This window comes from Eretmochelys imbricata, chromosome 2 (genome assembly GCF_965152235.1).
Source record: "Eretmochelys imbricata isolate rEreImb1 chromosome 2, rEreImb1.hap1, whole genome shotgun sequence".
NCBI classification, from domain to species: domain Eukaryota; kingdom Metazoa; phylum Chordata; order Testudines; family Cheloniidae; genus Eretmochelys; species Eretmochelys imbricata.
Genome location: NC_135573.1, coordinates 204,464,554 through 204,484,618, shown reverse-complemented (window position 1 = coordinate 204,484,618; position 20,065 = coordinate 204,464,554). Strand labels below are relative to the sequence as shown.

The 20,065-nt window shown below is 39.2% G+C and overlaps 1 protein-coding gene across 3 annotated transcripts in view; it reads right to left on the bottom strand.

Annotated features, from left to right (window-relative positions):
• Nucleotides 1–20,065, bottom strand: part of ANKRD28 (ankyrin repeat domain 28) — a 228,353-nt gene that overhangs the window by 138,005 nt on the left and 70,283 nt on the right. The window contains exons 1-2 of one of the 3 annotated variants that reach the window (XM_077811312.1): nt 17,855–17,980; nt 16,440–16,523 (exon numbers count right to left, since the gene is read on the bottom strand). In XM_077811312.1, coding sequence (XP_077667438.1) covers nt 16,440–16,523; nt 17,855–17,980 — 210 coding nt within the window. Of the gene's footprint in view, nt 1–16,439; nt 16,524–17,854; nt 17,981–20,065 lie in introns of those variants that run through there. The other 2 variants (XM_077811313.1, XM_077811314.1) reach the window with 2 other exon arrangements.

Sequence of the window (20,065 nt, the reverse complement as noted above, 5' to 3'; positions counted from 1 at the left end):
GGAGGTGGTTTATTTCTTGTTGTAATAGGGGCTCATGAGAGGGGTCCCTGAAGAGGGACGGGGAAGGGGAGTGGGTAGGTGGGACAGAAATAAATGGGATGGAGTAACCCTGCTGGATAATTTCCAGGCCCCATCTGTCTGTGGTGTTGTTCCAGACTGGGTAATATGGTGTGAGGCGATCCCCAAAAGGTGTTAAAGTGGGTTTGAGATCCAGAATTAGAGAATGTAGAGGTCTCGGGCCCTCAACCAGACCTTCAAAGCAATTGCCTGGAAGTGGAGGGCTGGGACACAGAAGGCTGGTCTTGATTCTGCCTTTGTCCGGTCTGCCTCTATTTGCAGCATTGGGTATAGTGTCTTTGAGGCTAGGAGTATGGTGCAGCCTGGAATTTTTGGTTATAAAACCTGCCCTGCTTTTTCTTGTTTACAGGGACATAGATGCTGAGTCTTTAAGGTAACACGGGAGTCCTTTAGACTATGCAAGGATTTTGGCAGGGTCCATTATGGCAGCGTTAATCAGCAGTGCTATTTTTGCCGATGGGGCGCGTCAAGAATGTCAGTGAGCTTATGTTGGGTCTCAGGGAGCTCAGACAAGGGAGTCCGCAACCCTCTTGAAAAGGTCCTTAAAGGACTTGAAGTCATCCCCCAATGTGCGGGGGAGAGAGTGGCATGATAGTTTCATCTGGAGACAAAGATCAGACATGCATAGGTGGCAAGGTGTCTCCTTCAGGTGTGTCCTGTTGCTGATCAGGCTCATCCTGGGCCTCTGAAGGTACTGGGTCTGTTGGTGAGGGACAGCAGGGTATTCTGGAGACCAGTGGTTAGGTGGTCTAATGTTCTGGGCCCTATAAATGGCCCATGTGTCCCAATATGGCCAGTTGGGTGGGAGGGCCATAGGAGGTGGCAGCCAGGATTGGGGCTGCCAAGCTCGTGTGTCTATCAGTGGCTGGTGATGCAAGGGGTGTACAGTTTTGGGTCGTTGTCCTAATCATCATCACTGGAGACAGGTGGCGCTGAGGCCCCTGGGGTGATGATCTGGCTTGGTCCGGGCCTCGCTGGCGTACCATCTGTCCCAAATAGGGGGGTCCCTGGCATAGAAGAAACTGCCAGGTCTGCCTGTCTAGTGAAAAGCTGCAGTACCGGGAAGCTCGGTGGTGGGGATGGCAGTGCAGTCTGAGAGGAGAGGGTCAGAACTGGTGATACTGAGGTCTTGCTGAGCTGTGTATGTGCAGCAGGTGGTGCCATTACCGTGGTCAGTGCTGGGACTTTCTTCAGCATGGTCGGTGCAGAGCTAGGGAGCTTGGCTTTAAATCACGCACCTGAGGGCCTGCCCATACCAGGTCCTTGGCTCTTTGGGAAGTCTCCTTACTGGACATTCCCAGTGCCTCTCGGTCAGAGACTCTCAGTACCATAGGTACTGGGGCAGTTTTTTTGCCAGGAGACAGTTTCCTTTTCGGTGGATCTCACGGTGGCGATGACCAAGACTGGTGTTTGGTTGCCTTTTTAGGAACAGGATCCTTGGAAGCGGTCTTGGTAGTGGAGGCCTTGTCTGAGGCTGCTTCTGGCAACCGTTTGTCAGGAGGTGTCCTGGACTCTGGATCAGAGACGGGCCTGAGGGATTTCTCCATCATAAGTAATTTAAGTTGGAGGTCCCTGGCCTTTAGTGTCCTGGCAGTCAGATTTTTACAATGAGAACACTTTTGAGGAATATGGGTCTCTCCGAGACAGCGGATGCACTGAGTGTAGCCGCCTGAAACGGGAATCGATAGCCAGCAGGTCAGGCAGTGTTTAAATCCTGGGGAATCAGGCATGCCTGAGAAAGGTCCAGCTCTGGAGAAGCAGTCGTCCTTGGCAGAGGCCCGTCGGGGGAAAACTACCCTAAAATAATATATATATTTTTTTTTAATATGGAAGAAATTAAAAGTAATGTTAACCGAAGTTAACTAGAATAGAGGGGATAAAAGAAAAGGAAGGAATATGAACTATCTACAGAGTTGAAGGGACACTGCTGTCGCTCCGACTGCCAAGCGCAGTAGAGAAGGAACTGGGGGTCGGTTGGCTGCACATGCTAGGTAGCTGCTCGGAGATGGCTGCCATGCACTTGTGGCCAACTGCTACTACAAATCACTGATTACAAGCGCAGGGCACCAAGACACCTGAAGTGGAGCACCCACAGGGACACTCCTCGAAGAACATTTTCCTGGTAAAATAGGTGTATTAATATTGTATGTAAAATTAAAAGGTTTCTGCTGCAAAACATTGCTGTAACATGTTCCAGAGTTAGAAGGGCAAGTCCAAACCACTTTTTCAGAGACAAAGACACACTAGCACCCCAGACAGATGTTGAAGAGTGATCACCGGCATAAGCGGCCATTCTTCAGCAACAGGTAGATGCAAGCAAAACGTTTACATTGCATCAGAGGAACATTTCACACCTCACATCAACAACGGACTACGTTTCACCATGACTCAACAAGGATGTTTCTAGCACAAGAAACTGAGTTATAAAAGGCGGAGGAAAACATTTGACTTCAACCTCTCCTCCTCCCATCTCTTTGCTCATGAAAACAACAACTCTCAAAGAACTGAACTAAGGGGGAGTGGTCCCAAGCTGAACAGAGACCCAGCCTTTGAAATTTACAACAGCATATGGTGAGACAAAACCCTTGCTTTTAAAGATACTTAGCTTGTGAAGTTAAGAGTAATATGCAAGCTAATACCTATTTCTTTTTTAACCAATCTTGACTTTTATGCATTATCATTTGTAATCAATTAAAATCTTATCTTTCTGAGGTTAATAAACTTATTGTTTGATCTTAACCAGTGTGTGTTTGGATTAAAGTGTCTAGGAAACTCCATGCAGGATAATAAGGTTGGTGCATCATATTTTCCTTTGATGAAATGACGGACTTTCTATGACCTTGCATTGTTCAGTAGTGTGCTGGACAGTACAAGATGCACATTTCCAAGGGAATATATAGGACTAGGAATTTGTAGCGTCTCTCTATGTAATTCATAAGTGACCATCAGAGTGCTCATATATTTAACTAAAAGAAAAGGAGTACTTGTGGCACCTTAGAGACTAACCAATTTATTTGAGCATGAGCTTTCGTGAGCTACAGCTCACTTCATCAGATGCATACCGTGGAAACTGCAGCAGACTTTATATATACACAGAGAATATGAAACAATACCTCCTCCCACCCCACTGTCCTGCTGGTAATAGCTTATCTAAAGTAATCGTCAGGTTAGGCCATTTCCAGCACAAATCCAGGTTTTCTCACCCTCCACCCCCCCACACAAATTCACTCTCCTGCTGGTGATAGCCCATCCCTACAGCTCACTTCATCAGATGCATACCGTGGAAACTGCAGCAGACTTTATATATACACAGTACAGCTCACTTCATCAGATGCCTGGATTTGTGCTGGAAATGGCCTAACCTGACGATTACTTTAGATAAGCTATTACCAGCAGGACAGTGGGGTGGGAGGAGGTATTGTTTCATATTCTCTGTGTATATATAAAGTCTGCTGCAGTTTCCACGGTATGCATCTGATGAAGTGAGCTGTAGCTCACGAAAGCTCATGCTCAAATAAATTGGTTAGTCTCTAAGGTGCCACAAGGCCTCCTTTTCTTTTTGCGAATACAGACTAACATGGCTGTTACTCTGAAACCTGTCATATATTTAACTGGGAGCGAATCTATGTGCTGAAGGCTGCATGAGCAGGTCAGGATTGGCTGTTCTCACAGTAAAGCAATATAAAAAGCACCCCCGGCTAGAGAGTTAAAGGGACACTACTGTTCAACAATTCAGTTTGTACCTTGGGGAATTCCCCATTGTGGCCCAAAGTATTTTTCCTTTCCTCTCCTAGAATGACTTAAAAGCATAGTTTGTGTTATGAGGAGTGGGAACACTTTAGTATCATTGACATTAAAAAAACCCATCACATACACATATATCCCTATCTACCCAAAACTGGGTTTTGTTTTTTAAAAAATATTTTAAAAGTCATATTTTACCTCATAGTGCTCTTCATTTGCAGGATTCCATCAATTCATGGATCCAGGCGGGGTAGCAGGTTCACTTCAAGGTTATCTAGCTGTATGAGGTATATGATCTGAGATAGGGCATTTCCTGGGAAGGGAGAGGGGAGCCCATGGAAGGTCTTTGGTAGAGAGTCAGGGTGACCCTGGCCCAGGAAAAGTTTGGGGAAAGCAAGTACCTGCCATGCTGCCTACAAAGCACTGCCACCTGATAAAGTCTAAGAAAGTGGTGAGCTAAAACGGTTTACTATGCGTAATGGTTCAGTATATTAATATCTCATCCTTCCATCACATATTTTCCTTTTGTTCATGTCCTCCCTTTATGGTATCTTGTCATTATACAAGAATATGAACTCTTTGGAGTGGGGATTGTTATATTTATGTTTTTACAGAAACCACAATTAAGAATAATTGTCAGGTGCCACAAGTACTCCTTTTCTTTTTGCGAATACAGACTAACACGGCTGTTACTCTGAAACCTGTCAGGTGCTAGGTGCTGCAACATTACAAAAAAAGGAGTACTTGTGGCACCTTAGAGACTAACAAATTTATTTGAGCATAAGCTTTTGTGAGCTACAGCTCACTTCATCGGATGCATTCGGTGGAAAATACAGTGGGGAGATTTATATACACAGAGAACATGAAACAATGGGTGTTACCATACACACTGTAAGGGGAGTGATCAGGTAAGGTGAGCTATTACTAGCGGGGGGGGGGGGGGAGGAGACACCTTTTGTAGTGATAATCAAGGTTTGCCATTTCCAGCAGTTGACAAGAACCTGCGAGGAACAGGGTGGGGGGGGGGTGTAAACATGGGGAAATACTTTTACTTTGTGTAATGACACATCTACTCCCAGTCTTTATTCAAGCCTAAGTTAATTGTATCCAGTTTGCAAATTAATTCCAATTCAGCAGTCTCTCATTGCAGTCTGTTTCTGAAGATTTTTTGTTGAAGAATTGCCACTTTTAGGTCTGTAACCGAGTGACCAAAGAGATTGAAGTGTTCTCCAACTGGTTTTTGAATGTTATAATTCTTGACTTCTGATTTGTGTCCATTTATTCTTTTACATAGAGACTGTCCAGTTTGGCAGATGACCCATCACTCTCACAGATCTTGGGAGACAGGCCAGTCCTTGCTTACAGACAGCCACCCAACCTGAAGTAAATATTCACCAGCAACCACACTAACCCAGGAACCTATCCTTGCAACAAAGCCCATTGCCAACTGCGTCCACATATCTATTCAGGGGACACCATCATAGGACCTAATCACATCAGCCACACTATCAGAGGCTCGTTCACCTGCACATCTATCAATGTGATATGTGCAGCAATGCCCCTCTGCCATGTACATTGGCCAAACTGGACAGTCTTTACGTAAAAGAATAAATGGACACAAATCAGATGTCAAGAATTGTAACATTCAAAAACCAGTCGGAGAACACTTCAATCTCTTTGGTCACTCGATTACAGACCTAAAAGTGGCAATTCTTCAACAAAAAATCTTCAGAAACAGACTGCAATGAGAGACTGCTGAATTGGAATTAATTTGCAAACTGGATACAATTAACTTAGGCTTGAATAAAGACTGGGAGTAGATGTGTCATTACACAAAGTAAAAGTATTTCCCCATGTTTACACCCCCCCCCCTTCCTCACAGGTTCTTGTCAACTGCTGATTATCACTACAAAAGGTGTCTCCTCCCCCCCCCCCCCCCCCCGCTGGTAATAGCTCACCTTACCTGATCACTCCCCTTACAGTGTGTATGGTAACACCCATTGTTTCATGTTCTCTGTGTATATAAATCTCCCCACTATGTTTTCCACTGCATGCATCCGATGAAGTGAGCTGTAGCTCACAAAAGCTTATGCTCAAATAAATTGGTTAATCTCTAAGGTGCCACAAGTACTCCTTTTCTTTCTGCGGATACAGACTAACATGGCTGCTACTCAGAAACCTAAAATTACAAATAGTAATCAGCAGTATTAATACTATCAGACAGGACAGGGAGAGAGACAAAAAGAACCAAAGGAGGCAACAAGAATGGAGTAGCATCCGATGAAGTGAGCTGTAGCTCAAGAAAGCTTATGCTCAAATAAATTTGTTAGTCTCTAAGGTGCCACAAGTACTCCTTTTCTTTTCACCCACCCACAGTTATTCTCACATTCTGAGAAAGAGCAGTTCTCTTCCCTCATTTCCTTTCTTCATGCCTCCTGCCAAGAAAATCCTCACCCCACCCAGCTACAGGCAGACTCCTTGAACTCTACATTCTTGGAAATTTCTCCTGACTCTCCTTCACCATGGCATTTGCAGAGCTAGGCAGCCCTTGAAGTCTTCCATCCATTCTAGTGTCAACAGCAGAACCCCTGCCTAGAATCAGGAAGTCTTGGAAGACTACAAAAGAGAATGATCAATTTTAAATTTGCATTTAAATAAAACAGCTTGAGGTTTCAGTAACAACAACTTACATTAGTTTGAGAGATGTTATGCATGAAAGCCACACTTCAAAAAGGTGGGGTTTTGCTGCAGTTTTGGAGAATGTAATTACTGATATTTCCTTCTGACAAACAAACCCCTCCGGCAGACAGCCATTTAAAAAAGAAAAAAAATACTTTTCTCCAAATAAAATCATTTATGAGATCTCTGTGCATGCCTGAACAGTACCTCTAGGAGGGTGAATAGCAAGTTTATTAAATTAAAACCAACTGAGGTAGGTGGATGAAGTAGTGTTTATGCAAAAAGATTCATCAGTGTTTGTGTGACCATTTCATACACTTGACATTTCCATAGCACATTTCATGCCAGCCAACTTCAGGGGTATCTAGAAAAATGCAATTTGCCTTATCTACAGTATATTTTTCATTACATGTTATTCCAATTTCCATTTATTCATTAATATTGGATTATTTTGGTTTAAATAATGTTCTAGATATATTCAAAATTAAAATACTGCATTAGCCCTAACCTACATAAAGGAATTTTCCTAATAACCATTAAATTCGTTTACAAGATTTCAGCCTAGCCCCCTCACTCCTACTGCTGCAGAGAACATCCAGATACAGTTTTGCCTATTTCTATTCCATGATTTGAATTAATGCAAGTAAAAACTCCTTCTCCCCAGTACGCTTTGTTGCAAGTTTAACCTTCTATGCTTCCATTCATACTTAATAGTCCATTGTACTGTAGGTTACATATGGTGTAATAAGTAATGGGTGCCTTGGAATAGCAACATGAAATTCCAGTTAAATTCTTTTATATATAGCAAGCACAGAGCTCTTTAAAAAGGCTGATCTGAGACTTTAATTGGTACCTTTTGTTACAATATGTTTGACCGCCAGCACTTAATTTTCATGATATTTCTTAGAAAACCCACGCACACAAAAGGTCACTACAGTACACAATCCGACAAAGGATGCTACTGTCTTCCTATAACTGGTACCAATCACTGAACCATTTAAAAACATATCAAGACTAACTCTCCTTAAGCAGAAGATATCCCAGTATTTTCAACTGCGTAAATAAATACAAAGTCCTTTCCCAAGCACAGTATCTGCTGCAAATCCACTCTTTTTCCAAATTTGGAAAAGATAAATGGACTCTCAACTATGTAAACATCTTTATACTGTATAAAACTTCTATGAATGAAGCAGTTTTACTAAAAAATTTCTTTCGCAGGTTAGCCAAAAAAAGAGTTATCCGTTAAGTTGACCATTATTCCCAAATAAAAACGAATCAAAAATTGTTTGAAAAATAATACCAACTGCATTTAATAAACACTATTAACATTTTATGCAAAAAGTGGTCCAGTACTTAAAATCTGTTTGGAGTTCTAAACATTTTTCTGTGCCAAAGTGAGCATACACAGAGTCAGGTAAATATTTAGATGTTTACATATAAACATTATTGGTAAATTACATAAAGATCACTTATTCCAAAACTTAAATGTTTTTTGCAAATACTGTTGATTTTTAAAAAGAGTGGCTCACGAAAGCTTATGCTCAAATAAATTTGTTAGTCTCTAAGGTGCCACAAGTCCCCCTTTTCTTTTTGCGCATACAGACTAACACAGCTGCTACTCTGAAACTTGTTGACTTTTAAAATCAGAAATACTATTCACTTGCGGGTTTTTTGTTTTCAGGTTTTGTTTCTTACTTTTTTGTTTTTTTCAGATATTTAAACAGTGGGCTATTCCAAAACAAAGTTGGGCCAAAGTTTTGCTTTTAGGTTATCAGCTTAGATATTTACATTTATAGTGATTACAGTGTATTTATGTATTAAAAGATCATCTGCCATTAAAACAGAATACTGGTCAATGGCTCAAAACACAGGCTATTTTTCTCTTTAAAAAGAGAAATTATGCCAGTTTTATACAGTGGCTATAACCACTTCAAGAAAGAAAGATTAGAGTATGTGCTCAACAGGACGACAGAATTCACAAGTTTTTTGGGTATTCTTAAGGATACAATTTCTGTTTTCCTGTCTCCTATTTTTTTTTTTTTTTTTAATGACTTGAGTCAGCAGAGCAGCAGCTGCATACAAAGTATTCCAGCTAAGGCCACATCTGGATGCTTCTTCTACAGCCCTGTCTACATTAGCACAACATACCAAGCACAGTTGTAAGTAGCAGGTCCTTCTGATTGCTGTTAACTATTTACATGTGTATGTGAACAGGGCAAAACCATTTTCAACACTGGGACTTAGACATTCTTGAGACAAGGTAGAACAGTTGCCCGCAACTGTCCAATTTGCTAGTATATTCTAAGCGGTAGGCATACTACCCCTCTGCTTCCCTTCCCGATGGAGTCAGCTTGACAGAAAAAGAGTGCACACTTGGATCCAGAGACCTTTGGCACAGGCTCCATCTGGGTCAGATAAATAGGCTGGACAAATTCATAGCAGTGAAAAAAATGCCACGGACCAAGAACTTTGGCCTCTCCCATGAAATCTGGCTATTATAGAAGGGTCGTGGTATTGACACCCCTTACTTCTGTGCTTCCTTCAGAGCTGCACCACTGGAGAGCAGCGGCTGGCATCCAGCTCTGAAGGCAGCGCCGCCATCACCACCAGCAGCGCATAAGTGAGGGTGGCATGGTATGGGGGGCATGGCCGGCTTTACGAGTGGGCGACACCCCAGTCCACCGGGATAACGGGTTCCTGTGGTCACAAACTTAGTGCTGGACCTGGAGGTTGGGAAGGGCTGGACAGGGGCGCCGAGCCATGCACCGAGCTCTAGCTCCGAGTCCTGGCCAGGTTGGGGAGGGATGAGTCTTCCGCTTCCGCTACACAGGCTGCCACTGGGACCGGGTCACACTCACTTCCAGGAACCTCCCCTGGCTGCAGGAAGCTCTGAAGGCAGCACCGCCACCAACAGTAGCTGTCTACAAAAATTTCTCATTGTTGCTAGAATCAGTTCAGCTCCACCAGTGTTAACAATGTAGCGCACCCTAGTGTAGACAGGCTGTTGTGTGCAAATACCATTTTAAAATTAATTAATTTATGTTAATTAAAACTGCTCTGACCGATCTAATCCATTTAAGACAGCAGCTGGTAAGCTCTCACAATAGCGCCTTTTGTAAACTACAAAAACTATTCATTGCTTACAATGAGTAACTCAGAAACCCAAATATTTCACTCAGCAACTAATATGCAAATTCAGTTAACTTTTTTGTTTTAAGCTATAATAAAATTCTGTTTTATTGAAAAAAGAAAAACCTATGTGCACGGAATCATGCAGATCATCATGTGACTTATAGCCATTTGATATAAACAATAATTGGTTACAAAGCAAAAAAAGCTACTGAACATAAAATGATCAATTCTTAAAACCTTTTTCCTTGCATGACATGCTATACTATATTAAAAGTGAAAAATTAAGTTTACATTAAGGATGTAGTACTACACAACTTATTAGACCTAAAGTGTAAGATTGCACCCCCACCACGTTAATGTAGAAGACATGCACTGAATTATCCAGCAACCAACTATCAAGTCATTCAATAATTGCCAACATATTACAGTAATTCTAAAAATGCATCTCAAAGCAAAAATATCCAACATGCATATTTATCTATATATGTTCAGAGGTCTCACATATACCAAAATGTTCTGCTTTTCTGGCTTGCCTAAACTCAGGCTTGCCTGTTCTATGTACAGGCAGGTATGAGTACCATTCTGCAAGAAGGGGAGACACTCCCTATCCAAATCTCATAACCTAGGGTTAGTGCACTGAGATGGCAACCAGGTGACCATGAGTTCAAGTCATCTCGATTGCTGTTTCATCTATTTTAGGTTATGTACTGCCACCCATTACCATAGTATCTGAGCACTTTTTTTAAATTGCCCTTTATTTCTGTCTTAGGTATTTATACACACACACACACCCCATTACTGTAGCGTCTGAGCATCTCACAACCTTTAATGTATTTAGCTTCACACCCCCCATCAGGTTGTTAACAATTTACAGATGGGGAATTATGTCGCAGAGAGGCTAAGTGATTTTTGCCAATGTCACAAGCAGGGATGGAACAAGGATTTGAACCTAAGTCAACCAAATCCTAACCACTGACCAGCCCTTCCCTCCTTTAAAAAGGACACTGAAATGCAGAGAAACATATTTAGCAAGACGATACGCTACCCTAGAAGGCAGTCCAGTATCCACCATTTTGTAACTAAGCAAACAGAGATTTCACAAATCCATTTTAGGCAGAGCTGGGAAGAGAATCCACATCTCTAATACAGCAGTCACTAGTCATATACACAGCCACACTGCCTCACAGAACAACTGTGCCAAATATGTGGGCTTAGATATCTTGTCTACACCCACAACTCTAGTCACTAATACCTCACACCCATTCCCAGATCCAAGAACAGAATCGAGGATTTGGTATCACCAAAATTTTACTGCTGTCTAGCAAATCATTAATCTGCTGGTAAAGCACATGCCAATTTATCCAATAGTGTGTGTTCCATATAGAGAAAAATAGTTACTCCTTTACTCAAGTGGGAGAGTTCTTATATTCCAGAGTTCAAACCCTACTGGCAACCCATGTATGCAGTCCTCATGGTGACACATGAAGGTATTTATTTTTCTAGTTTAAATAAAACTGGTTTAATTCACACAGTGAGAAAACATTTTTAGAAAAAGTTTTTATAGTTTAAAACCACAATAAGCTGTCAAAGGCACAATGCACAACAATATACCGGTGTTCCACATTTCAGTAATTTGTCATACATTAATTGTGTCACACACAGGTAGGTTTGAACATTGGTATGTGCATGTAGCACAGGAATACCACTCTTGCATTAGGAGCTTTGCAGAAGGGGAGCTATTTTGGATTTAGCGGCTGCCTAAACAAGTAAACGGCATATTAAGACTGTAGACATGTTCTGGAGAAGATTAGATGTTTATCCTTGGTCTGAGATCAAGTATGAAAAGTTCAGCCGTCCTAAGAGAGCAAGTGTAATCAGGATTTTAATGGCACCTCTGGATGTAACCATAACTGTAGCAGCATTTGTTACCATGAACACCAATTAGATTTTGCATAATGAGATTATGAAAAATTCTACTGAGTTCAGCGACAATCTGCATAGCTCAGATTGCACTTTAATGCACTCTCCAAACCTCCACTGAAAACCTTTATTGATCTTTTTGCGAGTCACAGACGAGTTTGAGAAATTACAGTTACTCTTTCACTGCTATGTTACAATTCTAGTACAGACAATAATACAAAGTTTGTTAGTCTAAGCTGATATTAGATAAGGCAGCCAATGTTAATTCATAGCAGCTTTTTTCCAGAACATAACTAAAATTTGCTATCTTTTTATTATCTCACTGTTATGCACAGCAGCTTAGAATATGAAAGACCACCTCTAACCTCAGAATTCTTCTAATATGGCACCTTGACAAAAGAGGATAAACTAAGAAAGTGACAGCCTTACAATAGAGTATTTATTTTGTTGTCAAAAGGCATTTGATGCTATCTTTGGACATTTTTCTTTATATAACAGGTTTTACGCATGTTCAGGAATCAATTTTAAGTTTATTTCAGACCCTATAACCAGATTTCCCATGTATTTATCTTAAGTATACTATCTAGTAGCATGAACGCTAAACATTACATTTTGACAGTTTCAAAAGGATTCACTCAATTTTTTGGGCCAGTCTGACTGGAAAACACACATAATCTAGGGATTGCCTTTATTATGTTTGTCAAAAGCACATGGGGCCCAACCTGGTCCTGAGCTTTAGGCATTTCATACTGTTTTTGTGGTAACCACAATCACCACTTAGTTTTAAGAAGTCAAACATTACTCTACATAGATATACCTCACTTTGCATCAATAAAATAAACAGATGCCACAAAACTACAAAAATATTGTCAGACTATTAGAATATGAAATATTTTATATAAACATCCATAATCTTAAAAGATACGTGAAATTGAGTGATCAGAGAAAATGTCCCCCAAGACACTACATCAAAAATGTTCATGCAACATCCTTCTTGACTTTGTCAGATGGCTCCATATGAGATCAAAAGTTAATTGGATAAATTCAGCTGAGACACAGAACTACAATCCACAGAAAAATAAGTTGATAAATAACCCACCCCATCACCCACAAAAGGATACTATCCGCCACAGTAAGAATACTGACTGCACAATAAAAGGTTTCAGAGTAGCAGCTGTGTTAGTCTGTATCTGCAAAAAGAAAAGGAGGACCTGTGGCACCTTAGAGACTAACAAATTTATTTGAGAATAAGCATTCGTGAGCCATTCCTGAATACATCCAATGAAGTGAGCTGTAGCTCACAAAAGCTTATGCTCAAATAAATTTGTTAGTCTCTAAGGTGCCACAAGTACTCCTGTTCTTTTTGCACAATAATAGTTGTTCAGAAAAGCAGCAGGAAGCATTGGGGAGAACGAATAAGGAATTCCCTAGACCACTGCTGAAGTTTCTGGATGGGGATGTGAAGAAACACACACATTGTTTTGTCACATTGTTTCCCCAATATAATTCTCAACAATTAAATAGTCTAATGCAACTCTAATCTTTATTGTCAAATCATGAAAACTTCATTTTCTCCAACTTCTCTTTTCCACTGCCAATGACAGCACATAATTAAGGTGGAAATTCAAGGTCTAGATTAAAAGAACAGGAGTACTAGTGGCACCCTAGAGACTAACAAATTTATTAGAGCATAAGCTTTTGTGGGCTACAGCTCACTTCATCGGATGCACAGAATGGAACATATAGTAAGATAGATAGATATAGATATGCGCGCACACAGAGAAGACGGAAGTTGCCATGCAAACTGTAAGAGGCTAATTAATTACGATGAGCTATTATCAGCAGGAGAAAAAAAACCTTTTGTAGTGATAATCAAGATGGCCCATTTAGACAGTTGACAAAGTTTAGGATAGTTAACACGGGGAAATAGATTCAATATGTGTAACGTCCCAGCCACTCCCAGTCTCTATTCAAACCCAAGTTAATGGTATCTAGTTTGCATATTTAAGTTCAGCAGTTTCTCGTTGGAATCTGTTTTTGAAGCTTTTCTGTTGCAAAATTGCCACCCTTAAGTCTTTTACTGAGTGGCCAGAGAGGTTGAAGTGTTCTCCTACCGGTTTTTGAATGTTATGATTCCTGATGTCAGATTTGTGTCCATTTATCCTTTTGCATAGAGATGGTCCAGTTTGGCCAATGTACATGGCAGAGGAGCCTTGCTGGCACATGATGGCATATATCACATTGGCAGATATACAGGTGAACAAGCCCCTGATGGCATGGCTAATGCGATTAGGTCCTATGATGGTGTCACTTAAATAAATATGTGGACAGAGTTGGCATCGGGCTTTGTTGGAAGGATAGGTTCTAGATTGTGAGGGGAAGCTTGGGACACTAAGCATTATAGTCATCTCATAAACAGCCCGTGTCAGCCAGATAAAAACAGAAAACAAAAAACCAAAAACTGAACTATTCACCAAACAGGTTTCCTCAGTTTTCTCAAAAAAGAAGGGAAGATGTGTCTGTGTCAGCAACTAGAAAACAGGCTGTAGTAAGGGCTGCATGTGAACATACTGTTAAGAAAACTGTACTTCCCACCTCCCCAACCGCAGTTGGGCCAGCACTGAAGCAGGCACTGAGGGTGATAAGTACCTGTCTACATGAGAGAGGGTGGCTGGGAAGCTGCTCTGGGGAGAAGAGCATGTCTGCCAAAACCTGTGTTTATAAGCACATCTTTGTATATGAATAAGCTGATATGCCTACAACATGTTTCCCTCCAAGATTGTTTCTGAGGCAATAAAGCATTAAAATCTAAGGATTTAAACACAAGTTATGAGTATTTTGTTTTTTCCTGTTTTTTTCCCCAACATAAATGCTTATCAGTCAAAAGTATCTCTCTTTCAATAAATTCTTTAACAACTATATGAGCCCCTACCTAATTGGATTGTGCATCTGTTTATCCATGTTCAGGAACTGACTCCATTTGACTGACAAGAGGCTGTGCTGGAAAGATATTCCACACATGCTGAAAACTAAAATAGAAGCTTTTGCTTCAAGTAAAAGAAAGGAAAATAATTTAATTTAAAAAGTACTTCTACTAATAAAATGTTCTTTACAAGAACCAAATTTAATTTTTATAAGTTTTATTTATGTACTGAAAAGCATGAGTCAAGTGACTAACCTATTAAATACTAATCAGGTTTTTAAAATAATAAAGAATGTGCAAGATGTGGTAAAAGTGCACATATGAAAAGAATCAACTTTTAAAAAATTTAACAAGCACATTAAGTTATATATCGCATCACATGATCCAAGCTTCCTTCTGAAACATATGAACTACTATGGTATCCATAAAAAAGCACCCTCTTTTAAAACTATCAGGTGCAACTTCTATAAAAGTGAGCATCACAGAAGAGTCTGAAATGATATCAGAGAGCTGAAGTACTGCAACAGGAAGATTTACAAAGGTATTAATCACAGTGTGCAAAGTAAAAAAACAATAACAAAAGAAAAGTGGATGAACAACTGATCTCTCACCCAAAGCCAATTTTTTTTGTTTTTTTGCAACCTCATATAGGAAATTACTAAATCTCATTAAATTTAACCTTGTAAAACAAAACTTTCAAACCGACAAGAAGTCGCACAGTATTTACTCACACAGGACACAGCCTAAGGTCCATCAAGTCAATGGAGACACTCACATACTTTAATGAGCACTGGATCAGCCCCAGAATCTCATGCAAAATGCTTTCAAATGTCTAAATACATATTTTTGATTAAACTTTTGCTTTAAAGTCTATATATTCCCAATTTTGTAATTATAAACAGTAATTTTTAAGTGTTTCACTGGATCCAAACTATGTTGGATCTAGTGGTCAGCACTAACGCTTTAGGACAACTAATCACTTTAGGACCAATTTGGGAAGTTACAAATGGGAGGAAAGAAATTGCTGCATGAAGTCCTTACATGTGCAAATTTTAAGTGTTTTTTAAAAGCAAAGCGATATCAGCTGTTTACTATGGCTTATCTTTCTAATGGGACGCTATCAAGTTAAAAATTGTACATTACATGAAATTCCTTACTGATGTCTTACACCTTAAATTATTAATAGTTGAAGATGTACTTTATCTTGCACCAGTTATGTGGTTTTAACTTTTTGTATTTCACTCAAATAATGAAACTGGACAAGTCAACTTCATTTCAATATAACAAACAAAAAATTTGTTCAGGTTTGCAACACTGCAGGGTTATATAACAAAAGAAACAGGGCTTCCAGTTTTAAATGACTGCATAAACCTATTTGTTTTTAGAATCTGTGCTTTAAAATCCTCCCAAGATAATATCAGCCTAAATAAAGTTATGCCTACATTTTCTCAGTTGTCTACTGTACGTATATGTTGACTCTTGTGCATCCTTTGATTAAAAATGAATAGACAGACTCCACAAAATATCAGACCTAAAATATTCTCATTTTCTAGTCAAACTTTAATGCTTTAATGTAAACAAACTTTGTGGTTATTTTTGTACAGTGAAACTGGAAATTGGAAGTCTAAAAGTTCACACAGTAAGATTTTGAATTAATTCTTTTTTCTTTAAATAAATTTAGTACAAAAATCTAGGCCTTCTCTCGCACAGGAGCATTTTTACATTTAAACCCCTCATACTGCAGTGTTTCCCAAGCCAAAGATATTAACTTCAAGGTGAGATGGGTCTAAATAAGGAGATTAGGATCATGATCTAGGTGGTTATACTTTATGTAACAATTAAAATTTTCATAAATATCTGCAAGTAAGCACACTTTTGAAGTGATAAGAACATTAAAGAATTGGAGCTGTACCCAAAATGAAATGAATTTATTCTCAAAGGTATAGGGCACGTTTCTCTTTACCTGAAAGTTAACATCTTCTTTCTTAAATATTAATGCTCGAACTTCATCAGGGTCCCCATTAAATATAGCTTGAACCAGCAGTGGCTGAAACAAAAGAAAGTAGTAGTATTTAAAAAACAAACATTACATTCCATGCATTACTTCTACATGCATTTTTTTTTTTATGACAACATAATGGTCATATACCAAATCAAGACTAAGGAAGGTGTTCCAGGTAGCAAAATGAAAAAAACAAACTACTACAAAATTTGGCCTGAAGGAAGTCAATTAACTGCCTTTCCCTCCCTCCCCACCCCCAATATACTTTACAAACTTCTACACAAACTAAAGAACCGCTGGATTTAAAAAAAAGGTTTATAAATTTTTCTAGGTTTTTAACGAATGGTTAAAAAAAGACTACTAAAATAAATTCCTGTGGCAAAGTAAGACCAATTAGTCTAGGATACATTATATACTATTCAAAATATATGTAAAACTCATTTTACATTAGTAAATTAGTAAAATTAAAAGTTCTCGTGTTTGGATAAGAATAAGGAAGCAAGAGTATATTTGAATTATATGGAAACAAATGCACACGTACACACAGGCACTACTAAATATAACTAGATTTCCTAATCAGCATCACAAACTTCTGTGATATATCATGATCTAAGTCAAACCTCAAAATTACATGACAAAGAAGAATAATTTTGTTTTCAAGAAAGCAAATTTCTTCAATGCTTCTGGTAAGTGATAACATGAATGCACAGCTACATTACATCTATAATCTGACTTTCATAACTTTTTATTTTAGTGTGCAACTGATATTCTTAAGATACCCTGGATACGATACCAATTCTCAAAATACACACAGCTTATTATTGCATTATAAAGGTTACATCAGTTTCTAAAGTGGTACTGAACAGATAAAACAACAACAAGCAGGAAAGCAAATATTTACTGCAAATGTAATTTCGTCAAGCTCTCTGGAAAAACTGTGCTATCATAAAACTAACTACAAAGTTGAGATTTCTTAACTCTGCTTCAAAAATATCGTTACACACAAAAAAGGGAGCCCTTACAAGTTTTAATTCCATCCCTAAGTTTTAAATATCATGGTGCTTAACATAGGTGATTTTGACTTCACTAAAGAACTATTCGTTCAACACAAAGGTTTCAGAGTAGCAGCCGTGTTAGTCTGTATTCGCAAAAAGAAAAGGAGTACTTGTGGCACCTTAGAAACTAACCAATTTATCTGAGCATAAGCTTTCGTGAGCTACAGCTCACTTCATCGGATGCTTATGCTCAAATAAACTGGTTAGTCTCTAAGGTGCCACAAGTATTCAACACAAAGTAACCCAGGTGCTACTTTGCTTAGTCATGTAAATCCTATGATAAGATAATCACTAGACCTTTGCAGCACTATTGCAGAGGACATATCTTACCAACACATTTCCAGAAGGTGAAGGACGTACAGATGTATTTTCCTGAGGTAGTTTGGAAAAAAATGTGGGAGAATCATCTTCAACCTCCTCCAAAACAACAATACACACTCGACTCATTCGATCCGTTTGAAAAAACTGTATTCAGAACAACACTGTAGTAACCACAGCTGAGACAGCACAGAAAGTACTTTTACCTCCCGAGTATACACTCACAAACATAACTTCTTAACACTATTGCTGGTGTTTTAAAATTTAAAAAAGGACTTTTTTCCCCACTATATTTCATTTAAGATGTTCAAACAATGCTATTTTAAAAAAATATATACTTTAAAAACAAGGTTTCATTCACCTGTACTACAACACTGAATTTGTGAAAAATGTATTAAAAATATTCTCCACACTAACTAGGTTAGAATAGAAATGTCAATATCGTAAATATCTATAGTATGTCCTTTTACTAGAAAATCTGCCTGTTAATATTGCTATTTCTACAGAATAACTTTATCCACACAGTGAAATCATTGTTGTAGGTGACATGACACCACTCTGTATAGAATGAAACAAGGAACAATTGCTCTGACAGAGATGATCACAGCTATAGCCTGTCTTGCAAGGTCAGTCTCCAATTTACTGTACTAGGCTTTCTGATGACTGAAAATAAACACCACTGCCCTAAATGTTTCAGGATCTTATTCTGCAATTTTGGAACTTCATTTGTCTTAATGTCAGGAATACTTCACAGAATCTATTTTTCAGCAAGGATTCACAACATGATACTCCAAGATTGACAATTCTTCCCTATGTAATAAAAATCTCCGCAATGTACAGCAGAGCTGCAGTACATTTACATGCAATGAGTCAGACCACAAGGGACAATGGGACTCCCGGAATAATAAGATTGCCTGTTTAATCCAGATTTCCCAAGTGACAGAAACGTAGATAGTTTTACTCCATCAATGATACCAGCAATGTAGAGCATTCATTTTTCCTCCATCAGGCAATTGATGTGCTGCTCCAACAGGGAACCCACTATGCAGAAATGCTGTTAAGGAAGAATGTTTCCGTAAAACAAGCAAGCTACTAAGGCACGAAGAGCTCAAATTACTGCCTTAGACTTTTCCTGCATCAGCAGTTCATCACGCAAGTGTTTCTTTTGATCACCATGTGAATATAGCTTCCGTTGTAGTGTTCATTCAGACTGTGGAAAAAAATGAGACTCTGTGCATCTTCTTTGAGCCAACTTCTTTATGCGAATGGCTGTCTCTGTGCCAACCTGATTTTCCTCCAGGGTTTAATACTATATATCAATTTTCTGTCGCTGCTTTTTAGATTGTGTGTTCATTCAATAGATGGTCTTGCAAAGCTTTGAAATCCTACTGCCTGAATTGGTCATTAGAGAACATATTAACAGAGCACAGTTCACATCCACAGCAGCATTCGAACTGAGCAATAGTCTAAAGAGCACAGACTGCAGACCCGCAGCATGAAATGCCTAGTAATGCTCACATGTTACACTTACCAGAGAACTGAGCTACTGCTCTGGATGCAACTTCCTCTAGCAAAAAATAAATAAATAAATAGTGCCTTTTGGGCAGCCATCACAGTTTGAATGTTTGTGCCAGTTTTGTGACTAATTCAGCTCACACGTAAAAATTCTATAATTGAAGAAAGAGCGAGTGTTTAACTTTTTCCACTAAAAGCCACAAAGAAATCTGGTGTACTGGCTCTGCTGACTGACAATTTAGGCAAGTAAACAATTCCAACATTCTAACTGCTTTCACATGTTACTGTACAGAACAACAGAGGAGTCCTCATTTAACTCTCTGAAGACAGAGTATTTTAAACAGAAATCCCCTAAGAACTAAGATATAAAACTAGCTTTTAATGGTCAGTTACTTTAAAAAGATAAACTAACCATTGGTTTCAGAGTAACAGCCGTGTTAGTCTGTATTCGCAAAAAGAAAAGGAGTACTTGTGGCACCTTAGAGACTAACCAATTTGAGCATAAGCTTTCGTGAGCTACAGCTCACTTCATCGGATGCATACTGTGGAAACTGCAGAAGACATTATATACACAAAGACCATAAAACAATACCTCCTCCCACCCCACTCTCCTACCATAAACATTACTTTTGCTACTAGATAAACACACACACACACACACACACACACACAATATACAGAAGTTTGAAAAATGACTCC